General features: G+C 38.4%; 1 protein-coding gene across 1 annotated transcript in view; it reads right to left on the bottom strand.

The window, feature by feature from the left end:
* The window catches only part of LOC137615954 (chromosome transmission fidelity protein 18 homolog), a 106,334-nt gene that overhangs the window by 1,099 nt on the left and 90,235 nt on the right, over nucleotides 1–15,000 (bottom strand). Inside the window, exons 10-13 of the mRNA XM_068345638.1 lie at nucleotides 14,574–14,770; nucleotides 4,977–5,105; nucleotides 2,059–2,178; nucleotides 808–1,033 (exon numbers count right to left, since the gene is read on the bottom strand). Of these exons, the coding sequence (XP_068201739.1) occupies nucleotides 808–1,033; nucleotides 2,059–2,178; nucleotides 4,977–5,105; nucleotides 14,574–14,770 (672 nt within the window). The remainder of the gene's footprint in view (nucleotides 1–807; nucleotides 1,034–2,058; nucleotides 2,179–4,976; nucleotides 5,106–14,573; nucleotides 14,771–15,000) is intronic.

Raw genomic sequence — 15,000 nt, forward strand, 5'->3', positions numbered from 1 at the left:
TGAAAACAGTAGGCTATGCATAGTACAGTAGTAAATACTACAGGCATAGAAAATTATCAAAACTTCAACAATTTTTTTTTATCCATAAAAGAAATTTTGTACAGTATTTTATAAAAAATCTATAAGAAGGATTTCTTACAGTATTGTTAAAATAAAAGCTACAGTATATATATATATATATATATATATAATATATATATATATATATATATATATATATATTTTATATATATATTTTATATATATATATATATATATATATATATAATTTTATATATATATATATATATATATATATATATATATATATATATATATATATATATATATATATATATATATATATATATATATATATAATATATACATACATGCATACATACACACACACAGTGTATATACAGTATATATAGAGCTAGAAAGCTAGAAATGGAGTGAAAAAAAATTGACGGGTAGGTTGCTGTTTGCCGCCATGATGTGTTTCGAAATATACGAATTTCCAATTACACAAGGCCTTTCATCGACCAAATTCTCGCATAATTCGGGACCCTACTGTACAATGGAAGATTTTTCTATCATAAACAATACCACACATGTACCATGATAAACCTATTAAAAATATCAATATCTCATTGAAGTGGACTCCTTTATACAGACTTAAAAGATAGAACATAGATAAAAAATGTTAAATTTATGTTATTACTGTACTTAGGTTCTTATACTAGATATTTTATATGGATGATCACAAAACAACTACCAATTGTGCACATCAAATGATGTGCTCTAGAAATTGAAGGATATACTTACCGGGTCCATGTTAGTATGCTTGAATTTCATTGACAGATAATTTTCAAACCATCCTTGGGTTAACTTTTCATATTCTCCGCAGGACTCCACTGTCTTCAGGATTCGTTGGTATCTGGAAGCTAGAGTTGTTTGCTCTGACAAATCTTCCAAGTCTCCATTGAGATCAGGCATTGGGACCAAAACACCCTCATTATGCTGAAGTTCGTGTGGATTAATCCTTCGCTTTCTATGAAAAGGATAAATCTGTGAGTACCAAGATAAATGTAAATGAATTTTACATATTGATCATCTCTATTCCCTGGTGTTAGTTTCTGAAAAAGTATCACTTGCACTAGAGATATATCAATCATTCCCATTAAAAAAAAAAAAAAAGCTACATCAATTCATTTATTCAAGAAGACTTACAAATAATCACAAAACTACATTGAGAAGTATATCCAATCTATTCTTGGATTTAAAAGTAATGACGGAATTAAAAATATAAGCTGCTAGTCTGTTCCAAATATGTAGTTTTATGATTGCTATACTTCCTGTAAAAATATCTTTCAGTGCTCTAACGTAAGATTCATTCATTACCTGTCGTTAAAGGACTTTCATTACTGCTGAGGTTTTGACACAATCAAAAGCTTTCTCATAGTCTGTGAAAACGTGTGTGTGTGTGTGTGTGTACGTGTGTGTGCATAAAAATCACAGGGAAACGTGATGCTAAGATGCAAAAAAAAAAAAAAAAAAAAAAAATCACAGGGAAAAATAAAATACAAAATATAATATTAAGTCCTGACTAGATTTGTGATACTTCTTCAGAGGACTGGTTTATCAAGCAAGGTCTCTTTGACATTTTAAATGGTGCAGTAAGAGTACGAACATACATACAGATATCTACAAAACAATATTCCCCTTCCAACCAACCTACCTGGCCTATATTTCCAGGTGATTGTGGGAGGAGTGCATACATCATTAGCCAGGGCTTAATCTTATATTTTCTATTTTCATTTTCACACACACAAATCAAACACTAAAGGCAGTACTGTATTTGATGATTTCATGAATATTGCACAAGGATTATATCCTGAAATGCCAGTGCAGCATTTTGAATTATATTTCATAAATACTCTAATTGCAGCGCTAAGGAGTAATGATATATAAAATTTGACAAAATCATATAAAATATAAAATTATGCAAATTAGTTGAGAGCTCGAATACTACTTATCTTACACTCACTATTAAAACTTAAGATATATGAAACTAACTTCTTAGGTCTTGGTATTGAGAAGATATCATGCCAAACATTGAAGAGAGATCGTTGGTAATCCTTTTGTCCAACAGCAGAGGTATCAACATCATTTAAACGGAGGTCTGTTTTGTTACTCCTAGAAAAAATAAGTACTGTATTCAAATTCATCCTTTTTAAACACTGCTTAAAACTAAAAAAAAAAACAGCTAATCTGTTAAAGAAAGCAATAATAATCCAACAAATCTATGAAGAATATTGACATTTTTTTCTTACACCAACATCAAAACAATAAATCTTTAAAATGTATACTCAATATGATAAAAGAATAGAAATACAGTTTTAAAGCAGTCAATTTGAAAATAAAACAAATATACTGTAAGTATTTCTTCATAAAATTCATTGGCCCTTGTTAATTTTACAATTGAATCATGAATAAGTTTCATTTGAACTTAAGCATTATAAAATATTTGTTACTGAAGTGCTGATAAATTAGCTTTCAAACAAGTGGTATTAAGTTCAAACTGAGCATAATTTGGCTGTTCTAATTTTTTCTTATCACTGCTATTTTTCTGTTTATATACAGGTAGTTCTAATTTAAGATAATAAAATTTTCATATAAAAAATACTATTTCGATACTTACCTAGTGACAATTTCCTGCACCGTATCAATTTGGAGTGACAGCATTAAAAAAAAATATATGGATATAAAACTAGCCTACCTGAATGCCTGCACTCAATCAAACCTATTTGACCTTAATAACATCTGCCTTTCGTCCAAGCTTTACTTATTTTGGGATCCACCGGATTGAGGGGAAATTGGGCAAGTGAATATAAAAATACTGGGGAAGTTTTAAGAAGAGTTTCAATCTCATTGTCCAAAAATTCTGGACCAATTATTAGGCCTCTATGTGTTCGAGACTTCACTGTCAGAGAGTACAATACTATTGTTAATACATACCTCAAAAACCAACAAAACACCCACCCTAATGACTTGTACAGCTTGATGGTACAGATCTTCAAATAAGCAGAAAGGCATTGGGGTGATGATCATAGATATCTGCTTGGGGGGGTGGACCTAATGTCACTGATGATCCTGTATGCAGAAGGAATCAATCCTTCAGATGGAATTTCCCTCAACTAGACATCTGCAACTCCCTATGGCAGCTGTGGGGAGCCGCTATGGTAAACCTATTACAACATCCATAACTAACAGGATGATCACCTATTACTCCATGCAACTAGATCAAAAGGCTTGGATTAATGCCAGGCCCAGCAAAAGAAATAAAACAAACCTGTCAAGGAAATTAATCATGGTTCTTCTCTTAGTGACAAATACAGCACTTGTGTACTTGAACCCTCTATTATCCTGATTGCAGAATTCAAAATCTTTGTGAGGAATGAACAGAAACTATACTTTAAAAGCTTATAATAGGCAGAGGCCTCAATAGGAACAACAAAACTGATTTCTCATATCTACATAAGCATTTAAGTCAAACCTATTCAAAGTCTATGGTGAAACTTTACATGTAGATCCTGGCAGTGGTTCTGACAAGTCTCAACAGACAACCTTACAAACCATTCCAAAAATCCTCTATCCAAAACTAAACCAGTAAGATAGTTTTCTAGCTGACTTTGGCCACCTTGAAAAATGTAAGAAAACTTCATGTACTATAAGACATAACTCACACTGAAGACTAAACTTGTTGGACCTCTCCTTTGCCCAGGATTTTGAGACTAAGAAACACACATTGAGGTCCTTCCATCATTATGACAATTCCTTTTGAAATCCTAGACCTGATCTTTTACTTTAAACTTGGGGATTCCTAAAGATTTCCATCCACAAGATTAACACCTTTGGAACCTTACACTCAAGAATTCTCCTAAAAAAAAAAAAAAAAAAAAAATATATATATATATATATATATATATATATATATATATATATATATATATATATATATATATATATATATATATATATATATTTACACATATATATCTGTGGAAAACTACTGTCATCAGGCCAACATAGGATCTTCAGTGGGACTTTGCCCAAATAAAGAATAAAGCCCAGGAGGTTAATACAATGTCAATCTCCATGACTTAATTATGGTACCATATTGAATTATCAGCTATACTAAAGGTAAGAATACGCAGACATCAGTCATACATCACCGCTATACAGTACTTCAAAGCCCCAACTCTAGATATACCTGGATGACTCTTCTCTCAGACTGATAGTCGCAGAGAAGAAAGTCGAGCAGTGGAAGGGTCAGAAAATATCTGATACTTCTCCTTTCCCTTAATCTATCTATCCTCTCTTTGGTATCTATAACAGAATCCAAGGAAATATTAAGACCTACACACACGTGAGTACTTGGGTATCAGTGTTATTGACCTTCGCTATCAACTACAGTATTGCTTTACAAAATAATAAACACGAAGTAAGAATAACACATTATCCCAAGGACCTTGAACAGCCAAAGGTAATACCTCTATTGCAGAATCTGATCTGGTCCAACCTGGTTGGTATCACTTACATCCTAGTAGCCTCAATAAAATTTAGGCATCTTATTGTTAGTGGGTTGTAATAAATGCATATTTTTCATATAAAGACATGTTTTCATATAAAAACTCATTAATCATAAAATTTTCTATTATGGAGCACTGGGTGGCTTAAGCCATCTACACTAGGGGCACTTATTTTTATATTAAATTGCCGCAGCTGGAGAGTCGTTACAGGGAAAAAAAGGCATCATATGACTAATAGGATTGAATCAAATAAAGACAAAACTTTATTCTACTTGGACAACTTCGCTTTTATTATATTTCTATATCATATTAAAGTGGCAATCAGAGATATGGCATAAGATTACTTGAAATTGCAATATGCCCCTAGAAGCCTCTAAAAATACTATAACTGAAAAAACCTACTTCACAAACTGTAGAACAGACATACACCCACGGATATCATTTTCCATCTTGTCACATAATGCCATTAATACTGTGAGGTCTGCTTTCAAGCGCTGTCTTCTGCACACCTCAGAAAGCCTCTGAGCAAGCCTGTGTCAAATTAAGAAAAAAAATCATAATCCTACCCAAATATTAGAAAGTTTTATGGCAACAGAAAAATATTTTAAAATAAAAATAGAGAGAGAAATTCATCATCATTATTATTGTATGACTTTTGCCATATAAATGATATTTTAATTATAAAATAAATTTTTGAATATACTTACCCGGTGAATATATAATAGCTGACGCCTCCGGCGGCTCGACAGAAAAACACAAAAACTCGCGAGCGATCGCTATGAAGGTTGCGGGTGTGCCCACCAGCGCCAACTATCGGCCAGATACCGCATATACATGTAAATAGCTCCAATTCTTCTCATCCCGCTGGGTCTCTATCGGGGAGGAAGGGGGGCCTTTAATTTATATATTCACCGGGTAAGTATATTCAAAAATTTATTTTATAATTAAAATATAATTTTTAAATATTTAACTTAGCCGGTGAATATATAATAGCTGATTCACACCCATGGTGGTGGGTAGAGACCAGAGTTAATTAAGTTTACAGCGTATATGCTTAGAGTTTTTGACAGTTATATCATAACAAAACCCAAATATATATAGGTACCTGGTAAGGAAGTTGACTTAGACGATTACTCTGCCTTGTTAGTCTGTCTTCCTCACGAAGCCCAGCGATCCTCTTAGGATGCTGAAAGACTCCCAGGAGCTGAAGTATCAAGGGCTGCAACCCATACAACAGGACCTCATGAAACCCCTAATCTGGGCACTCTCAAGAAATGACATTTGACCACCCGCCAAATCAAAAAGGATGCGAAAGGCTTCTTAGCCTTCCGTACAACCCAATTAAAAAACATTTCAAGAGCAGATTAAAAAGATATTGGAATTAAGGGAATGTAGTGGTAGAACCCTTACCCACTACTGCACTCGCTGTAACGAATGGACCCAGTGTGTAGCAGTCCTCGTAAAGAGTCTGGACATCTTTTAAGTAAAATGACGCGAATACCGACTTGCTTCTCCAAACGGTCGCGTCCATAATACTTTGCAGAGATCTATTTTGCTTAAAGGCCACGGAAGTTGCTATAGCTCTTACTTCGTGCGTCTTAACCTTAAGCAAGCATCGGTCTTTTTCATTCAAGTGAGAATGAGCCTCTCGTATTAAAAATCTGATAAAATATGACAAAGCATTCTTTGACATAGGCAATGATGGTTTCTTAACTGAGCACCATAATGCCTAAGATCCACCTCGTAAGGGCTTAGTACGAGCTAAGTAGAACTTAAGAGCTCTAACTGGACACATCACTCTTTCAAGTTCGTTGCCTACGATCTCTGACAGGCAAGGTATATCAAAGAACTTAGGCCAAGGACGAGAAGGCAGTTCATTTTTGGCCAGGAAACCAAGTTGAAGTGAACATGTGGCTTTTTCTGTAGAAAAGCCGATGTTCTTACTGAAGGCATGAATTTCACTGACCCTTTTAGCCGAAGCCAAGCACACTAGGAAAAGCGTCTTGAGGGTGAGATCCTTCAGGGAGGCTGAATGTAATGGCTCAAACCTGTCTGACATGAGGAACCTTAGGACCACGTCTAAGTTCCATTCAGGAGTTGCCAAACGACGTTCCTTAAAGGTCTCGAAAGACTTAAGGAGATCTTGGAGATCTTTATTGTTGGAAAGATCTAAGCCTCTATGACGAAAGACCGAAGCCAACATGCTCCTGTAGCCCTTAATCGTGGGAGCTGAGAGGGAGCGAACATTTCTCAGATGTAAAAGAAAATCTGCGATTTGGGCTACAGAGGTACTGGAAGAGGACACAGATGCTGACTTGCACCAGTCTCGAAAGACTTCCCACTTCGACTGGTATACTCTGATGGTAGAAGCTCTCCTAGCTCTCGCAATCGCACTGGCTGCCTCCTTCGAAAAGCCTAGAGCTCTTGAGAGTCTCTCGATAGTCTGAAGGCAGTCGAAGCGCGGGGAGGCTTTGATGAACATTCTTTACGTGGGGCTGACGTAAGAGATCTACCCTTAGAGGAAGACTTCTTGGAATGTCTACCAGCCATTGAAGTACCTCGGTGAACCACTCTCTCGCGGGCCAGAGGGGAGCAACCAACGTCAACCTTGTCCCTTCGTGAGAGGCGAACTTCTGCAGTACCTTGTTGACTATCTTGAATGGTGGGAATGCATATAAGTCCAGATGAGACCAATCCAGTAGAAACGCGTCTATGTGGATTGCTTCTGGATCTGGGACTGGTGAGCAATAGATTGGTAACCTTTTGGTCAACGAGGTGGCAAAGAGGTCTATGGTGGGTTGACCCCAAGTCGCCCAAAGACTCTTGCACACGTCCTTGTGGAGGGTCCATTCCGTGGGTATCACCTGACCCCTCCGACTGAGACAGTCTGCCAAGACGTTCAAGTCCCCCTGGATGAATCTCGTCAACAGGGAGATGCCTCGATTTCTTGACCATATGAGAAGGTCCCTTGCGATCTCGAGCAGCGTGAGGGAGTGTGTGCCTCCTTGCTTGGAGATGTACGCCAAAGCTGTGGTGTTGTCTGAGTTGACCTCTACTACTTTGTTTCGAAGAAAGCTTTCGAATTTCATCAAGGCCAAGTGGACTGCTAATAGCTCCTTGCCGTTGATGTGCATGCTCTTCTGACTTGAGGTCCACAGACCCGAGCATTCCCGACCGTCCAGGGTCGCACCCCAACCCGAATCTGACGCGTCTGAGAACAACACGTGGTTTGGGTTCTTGACTGCTAGGGATAGTCCCTCTCTCAGACTGATATTGCTGTCCCACCCTTTCAGGCATGCCTTTACTGGTTCGGAGACTGGGATTGATACCGTCTCTAACGTCTTGTCCTTGTTCCAGTGAGTGGCTAGATGGAACTGGAGAGGCCGAAGGTGTAGTCTCCCTAGCGAGACAAACTGCTCCAGGGATGAGAGAGTCCCTACGAGACTCATCCAACTCCTGACTGAACAAACGTTCTCTTTTCAGCATTATTTGGACTTTGAGCAGGGCTTGTTCTATTCGGGTGGCAGACGGAAAAGCCCGAAAAACTGGACTGCGAATCTCCATCCCCAAATATAGAATAGTCTGGGATGGGATCAGTTGGGACTTTTCTAGGTTGACCAAAAGTCCCAACTCCTTGGCCAGACCCAATGTCCAATGTAGATCCTGCAGACAGCGATGACTGGACGATGCTCTGAGAAGCCAGTCGTCCAAGTACAGGGCTCAAAACTGGTACACCACATTCCTGTAAACAAACCTCAGAAACGGTTGGGAATCCGGGTGTATAGGAATGTGGAAGTATGCATCCTGAAGGTCGAGAGAGACCATCCAGTCGCCTTCCATTAATGCTGTCAAGACAGTTTGGTAGACTTCATCGTGAAGTTTGTCTTGACAATGAACACATTGAGCGCACTTGCCTCTTACGTACTCCTGCAGTGAACGTGGCTGCCAGATCATTGGAGCCATCCCTGATAGTCTTGTTCCTGCAGAGAACGTGGCTGTCAGATTATAGGAGCCATCCCTGATAGCCTTGTTTATGCATGACATAATTGTACAGCAAAACTTCAAACGCTCAAAAAAACTCCTAACAGGAGATGGTCTAGCTCTGAAGCCGACCATAAAATCTTGGAGCGTCTCATGGCCAGGCGCCAGGGAGAGTCTATGAGGTTTGAGAAGTCTATCTGGGCAGAGGCAGGAACTCTCAAGCCGAGAACTTCTCCCGTGTCATACCAGACGCTCGCTCTATAAGCCAGTTTAAAAGGGAGGGAAAGCAAAGGCTGTCTCCCCCAAACTCCTCCTGGTGATCAACCAGTCGCCTAGCAAACGTAAAGCTCTCTTAGAAGAGCGAGAGAGCACTAGCTTAGAAAACAACGGCTTCGAAATAGCTAGGCCTAGTGTAAACTCTGACGTTTAGGCGAACGAGGAGCAGCAGTTACAAAATGATCCGGACAAAGATCCTTAAAAATCAGCATGAGTTATTTAAAGTCCATAGAGGGCTGAGCAGCTTTTGGCTCCTCTCCGTCTGACAGAGTCCACAAGGGAATATCAGTAGGAGGGGGATCAGCAACTTCCTCATCTGAAGGAACCTCGTCTGACAATTGCCGAGTCTCAAGCAAGGGAGAGACTTGCTGTGGTGGCAATGCTTGACAAGCAGAGTCCACACGCAAAGGAGCATCAGTAGCAGTCAAGGACGATACGTCATGTAACTGCTTAAAGGACTGACCAGCAACAACAACAGGTGCGGGAGGACGCTCGAAGTCAACTCGAGACTGCCTTGACTGCCTAGACTGAGCAGTCAAAACAACTCTTGACTGCGGTGCTTGACGCTCAACGTCAAAACATGTCAACTTCGCTGGTTGGCGAACGTCCTGAACGTCAACAAGAGCAAGCGGCAGCGGCTGAACGTCCACAAGCGGCTGAGAGTCAACACGGGACTGCATCGAGTGAGGCTCTACAAAACGTGATTGACGTGACTTTGTAACGTCAACGTCAACAGGACGAGCAAAGGCTCGTTTGGGCGGCTGACGGCCAGGATCTCGATCAGCTAAGCGGCGAGGATCATCGTGAACCTGCTCAGCAGAATAGTCCTCCATAAGAGAGGCAAGCTTAATCTGCATGTCTTGCAGTACAACCCATTTAGGATCAACGGGAATGGGTGCGGTGAGAGACGAGGGTAACGTCTGTGACTGCAAAACCTTGCCTACACTAAGACTCTCGGAGCCTGTGTTACGCTTCTGTTTAGGCATCGAGCAGTCTTCCGATGACTGCACAGGGTCAGAGCTGTCCCAATGGCTACAACCAGGACGCTGGACCTGTCCTGAAGGGACTGACTTTCGCTTTAAGGGTCTCGAAACCTTGCTCCACGGTTTCTTACGCGATAAGCCTTCGGATGACGAGGAGAAAAACCGTCTCGCTCGTCTTATGGTAGGGGCGGTCTTGACGAGACACGCCTGAAACCATAGAGGGAACGTCTGTTCGTTGGTTAAAGCCTCTCGAACCCATAAGTCCTACGACATTACTTCTCCCTGGGGCATGGGAGCTTGCAAGAGGTCTCGGACTAGGCGAACGACAGGCACGAACAGACGAACCCTCTGTCGCAACACTGGTAACACTTTGCGCAATTATCACTTTATCACTACGATTTTCTGTTTTGCACTTACTTCACTGAAATCGAATTTTTCAATAATTTCACATTAGGCATGAATAAAACTGATTTCTACCTGAAGCACGCAATTCTACCCTACATCAAAAGGTTATAATTGCGAAATAAGTCGTATAATGTAAGCACATTAATACAAGCAAAAAACAGTAAACATATATATCGAATAAAACGGAAATATATAAAGATAAAAGGATCAGTGACTGGGGAGGAGACTAAACATTAGTTCATTCAAAACTACGTTTTCAATCTCTCACCGTACAGTGCCTTGGGACGAGAATAAAAACTAAAAACGTTTTATCCTTTCTCCCCGTACAGAGACTTGGGACGAGAGTAAAAAACTGACTCGAGAACAACGTTACTCGCTTGGGACGAGAATAAAGATCGGAACGTTCTCTCTTCCTCTCTCTCTCTCTCCGTCTCTCTCTCTCTCTCTCTCTCTCTCTCTCTCTCTCTCTCTCTTGATTTCACACCGAAGAGAAAAGCCCACTCACCTTTCGTCAATAAACAGGTTATTTGACCAAAGGAAAAAAAAAAAAAAAACTGAAAGGACTAAGAAATTGAAAATTAATAAGTTCCTTTAAATTAGTATTTAAAACATTTCAGTTTGAAAGAAGAATGAACAAAACGTCAGAATCGATTTACTCTTTCTGCAAAGTGAAACCGTGATTCTCTCTTTCTCTATCGTAACGATAGAGCGCAAACTGCGTAGCATAAATAAACCAAACGTTAGTTCATCTTTGAAACAGCACGAAGACTATTCAAAGAAAATCTTTTAAAAAATATCTACTAAAAAATATTCATTTAATAAGTTTTAAATCATTTGCTCTGTAAGAGTTATTAACGATTGTTCCTCTCTCTCGTTGTTTAACTTCGGTTTCCAAGTTAGGACCGCCTACTCTCGGATTAGGGGAGGAATAGGTAAGGCCGCATATAAACAAATCATTAAAATTTATCTTGATGTTTATTATAAATGGAAAGCTAATCAAAGAGGCCTAATAAAGGCGGGTGATATAAAATATATAGAGGAAAATCTATAATTAACAACAACAATTTATAACGTGATAAGATAATTGCTAAAAGCCTAAAACACACTTCCGTACTAAGGGAAGGGTCGGCCATTTTGAAAAGTCAAAGAAAGTCCAAAAAAACAATCCAAAGTCATCAACAATTAAATCTATCCAAAAAAGAGTTCAAGATTTAAGTTGAAGATAAAACACCTGCACTGCGAAAGCTCAAACCAAAAGGAAGTACTTCACCAAGACTGTTGAAAAACTCCAGGTTAACAGCGAGTAATGGTACGTCTTGTCGATCAGACCGACAGAGAAGAATTGGAGCTATTTACATGTATATGCGGTATCTGGCCGATAGTTGGCGCTGGTGGGCACACCCGCAACCTTCATAGCGATCGCTCGCGAGTTTTTGTGTTTTTCTGTCGAGCCGCCGGAGGCGTCAGCTATTATATATTCACCGGCTAAGTTAAATATTTAAAAATGGAATTTAGATTGGATTATGTTATATAGCACAGCACTGGGGCCTGTAAGGACATTCAGTGACCAAGTAAAATTGAGGGACACCCATGCATTTGCACTATGAATTAAAAGTTATGAGAGGTTGGACAGCAAGAAAGAAGATAGAAATCAGGAAACGAGGAAGAGTAGAAGGATATAAAGCAAGTGAAGTTAGGGAATGAAGGAATGCTGCAAAGACCCCGAAGTTCCTCCCTAGCTTCTCTTATAAATAATTGAAGGCATTTGAGAAGCACTGACACAATATAACTATTTTTCTTTTCTTTTTTGTCTAAATATCTATTATTGCTATTATTACTTCATTATCTTCAAATCACAAATGAAGTACAGCCAAAACATGAAACACTGAATTTTAATTTAAAAAAAAAAAAAAATATTTCAATACTTGAGTAATTTGTGCTAATATTTTACAAACTAAACCAAACAAAAAATAAAATTTATTTCTATACTAACCTGATGATCATATTGCTTCTTCTCTAGATACTTGCTTAAACATTTACTTATAAAATTTTAGCATTTTGAATTTTTTTATATTTTTTCTCTTCAATAAACACACGTACCTAGTAAACGAAAGAATATTCTAGCGGTAAATGGTAACTAATGTGGCATTTTCTGTGAAATCTGTTTAGAAGTAGAAATAACCCTATCAGCAGAAGCTATTGATTCATTTACAAGAATGTCATCTATACATGAATTGGATGCTCTTGATTTTTCCCTCTTTACTCAATAGTCTCCAGTGTCCTAGACATAATCCGTGGTGCCGAGTTCACCCCGTATCCCAATCTTGTAAGACAAAATATGTGATCCTTATGATTCACTAGTTAATATAGCCACAATTTTTCGTCAAAGCTCAACAGTAGGTAGCCCAACGTCAAACCCACAATAGACACATTCTCACCTGTCTGTCGCCATATACGTATTGTCTCACTCCATACATCAGTCACGTCATCACCAGTGTGACACTGGACATTCACATTAAGTTTCCTAAATCAAGCATTTGTCTCACCTTATTCTTTGTTGGCTGTTCCACTGCCATTAGAGGAATGATACCAGCCTTAACTACTTCTTTCCACGGAACTAAAATACCTTCGGCAATCCACCTGTCCACTTCCTTCTTCGAAGCCTCTAGCTTTTTATCATAAAAACTTACTTTATTCGTTAATGTCACTAGTTCATTGTTGTTACATAACCACCTGGCTGTCCATTTCTATCCATCAAACATAACATGAAAGTCTGGGTCTTCAATTACAACTGTTGAACAACTGTCATTACTCTAGCCACCTATCTATGCTCAACTTCTTGACTAACTGAAGCAACACCAAGACACAAAAACATAACTTTCATTGGGTCACTATGACACCTCACAATTTGTCAATAACATCAACTCCTAACACCACAACAATGCTATTAACCAGTCGATTCGACACTACAACCCTCACTGTCACACATTTACCGTTCACACCTAGCTCCCCCCAATATGCAACTTTACACTTAATATGACTTCCATCAAGAGCACTGATGTACACCTCTTCTACATTGGAACACAAATTTGGAATGTACCACAGATGTAGAGCAGCTTATATCTGCAAGTTCCTTTACAGGCCCATTACTAATTCAAACATCAATTATAGAAAATGTATCAAAGTGCACATTTTTACATCAAAATGGCAGCTACAGGTGTAGTAGTCTCCCCTTACTCTTGACTGGCCGTATGACCAATTTTATTAGACCTAAAACACCTCACCTGTGTCTATTTACTGTTGATTATCATATGAGGGCCACCACATTGGAAACATTGACCCTTACACTGGAAAGACCTAGCCCTCTTTTCAGGTTTCCTACCACCTCGTCCTCTTCCAATCTAACTGACAGTTACAGCTACCACACAATCTTGTTCTTTAGATGATAAAATCCTAGTATGATTAATCAATTCACTCACTGCATTGTCATCACATTTTGCACTTGCTGTAAAGCAACACTAATATTATCTGGTAAACCCTTACCACATCTTCTATACCAAGCTTATCAAACTTAGCTAAACCGGTCAACCTCCTAATCTCATTAGCATACACATCAAGTCGTTCTCCCGTCCACTTCACTTAAAACAGTTCTCCAAAAGCAGAGAATGGATCATCAGTAAATGCTACTTTCAGTTTTCCTGAATTTCTACTGTAGTTTCATGGTCTTCATCACCCATCTCCAATAAAGTACTAGAGCATCATAATCCAGAAACATAGGAATAAAACTGGCAGTCTGATATTTTCTGTAGATTAGCCACTAAAATCCTTTTCTTCAATCATGATACAATGTCCCTTCGCTGGTGAATGACTTAATCATGTCCATTACAATCTCAGACGACATACTTTCTTGGAATAGGCCTGGATACTTTGTAGTTAGACAAACCTTATAAGCTCCCTCAACAGAGTAATGGACAACCTTTGAGTTGCAACTCACCAACCAACGAGGAAAATAGTAGGAAAGGTCCTGCACCACGAATTCACAACCAAGGAGCCCCAGGGCAAACACCCTACCTGACCAGCAGCTACCAGAGAATCCCAACAGGTGAAAATAATCAATCTGACTCCCTAGTCACCGCGGCAGAGTTTGCCAAGTTGAATTAGAAAAAAATCCTAAATTCAATTAATCACACAACAATTACAGAAATTGTTTCAACAATTATTTTTCATTGGCTATTCGGAACAACATAGAAAAGGTATATAAACTGTATAAAAACCTATTACACTATTTATAATAGGTTGAAAAATAAGAAAAATGCGGTGTTAATTATTAAACATCGTAGCAGTAAACACTAACCTTGTACTGTGTGTTGGAGGGAACTGAATGACAAGAGCTAATAGCCTTAAAGGACGAAGAGCTGGAGTGTAAAGCTCATTACATATACAAATAACTGGCCTTTGTAATAACATTGCATTGTCTTTCTTCTTCTTTTTAGCTCCTGAATCAGCAGTAGCTTTCCCAGAAAGCAGGTTGACAAGCCAATTAATTGATGGCTGAAAAAGTAAATATAATTGTAAACGTGTACCTTCTGAATTTGAGAACTGTAAGTTGATATATCAAGAATAATGAAACATTGGGAAACCAGTAAATACAGTATTTAGAATAAATTTTAATATGATATTGACTCTTTTTCACATTCACTCAAAACAAAAAAAGAATCAAAGCTAATACATACAGTATATGCAAAGTGCTAAATCTAAAAATCTAATGAATATCACATGTA

This window comes from Palaemon carinicauda, chromosome 22 (genome assembly GCF_036898095.1).
Source record: "Palaemon carinicauda isolate YSFRI2023 chromosome 22, ASM3689809v2, whole genome shotgun sequence".
Lineage (NCBI taxonomy): Eukaryota > Metazoa > Arthropoda > Malacostraca > Decapoda > Palaemonidae > Palaemon > Palaemon carinicauda.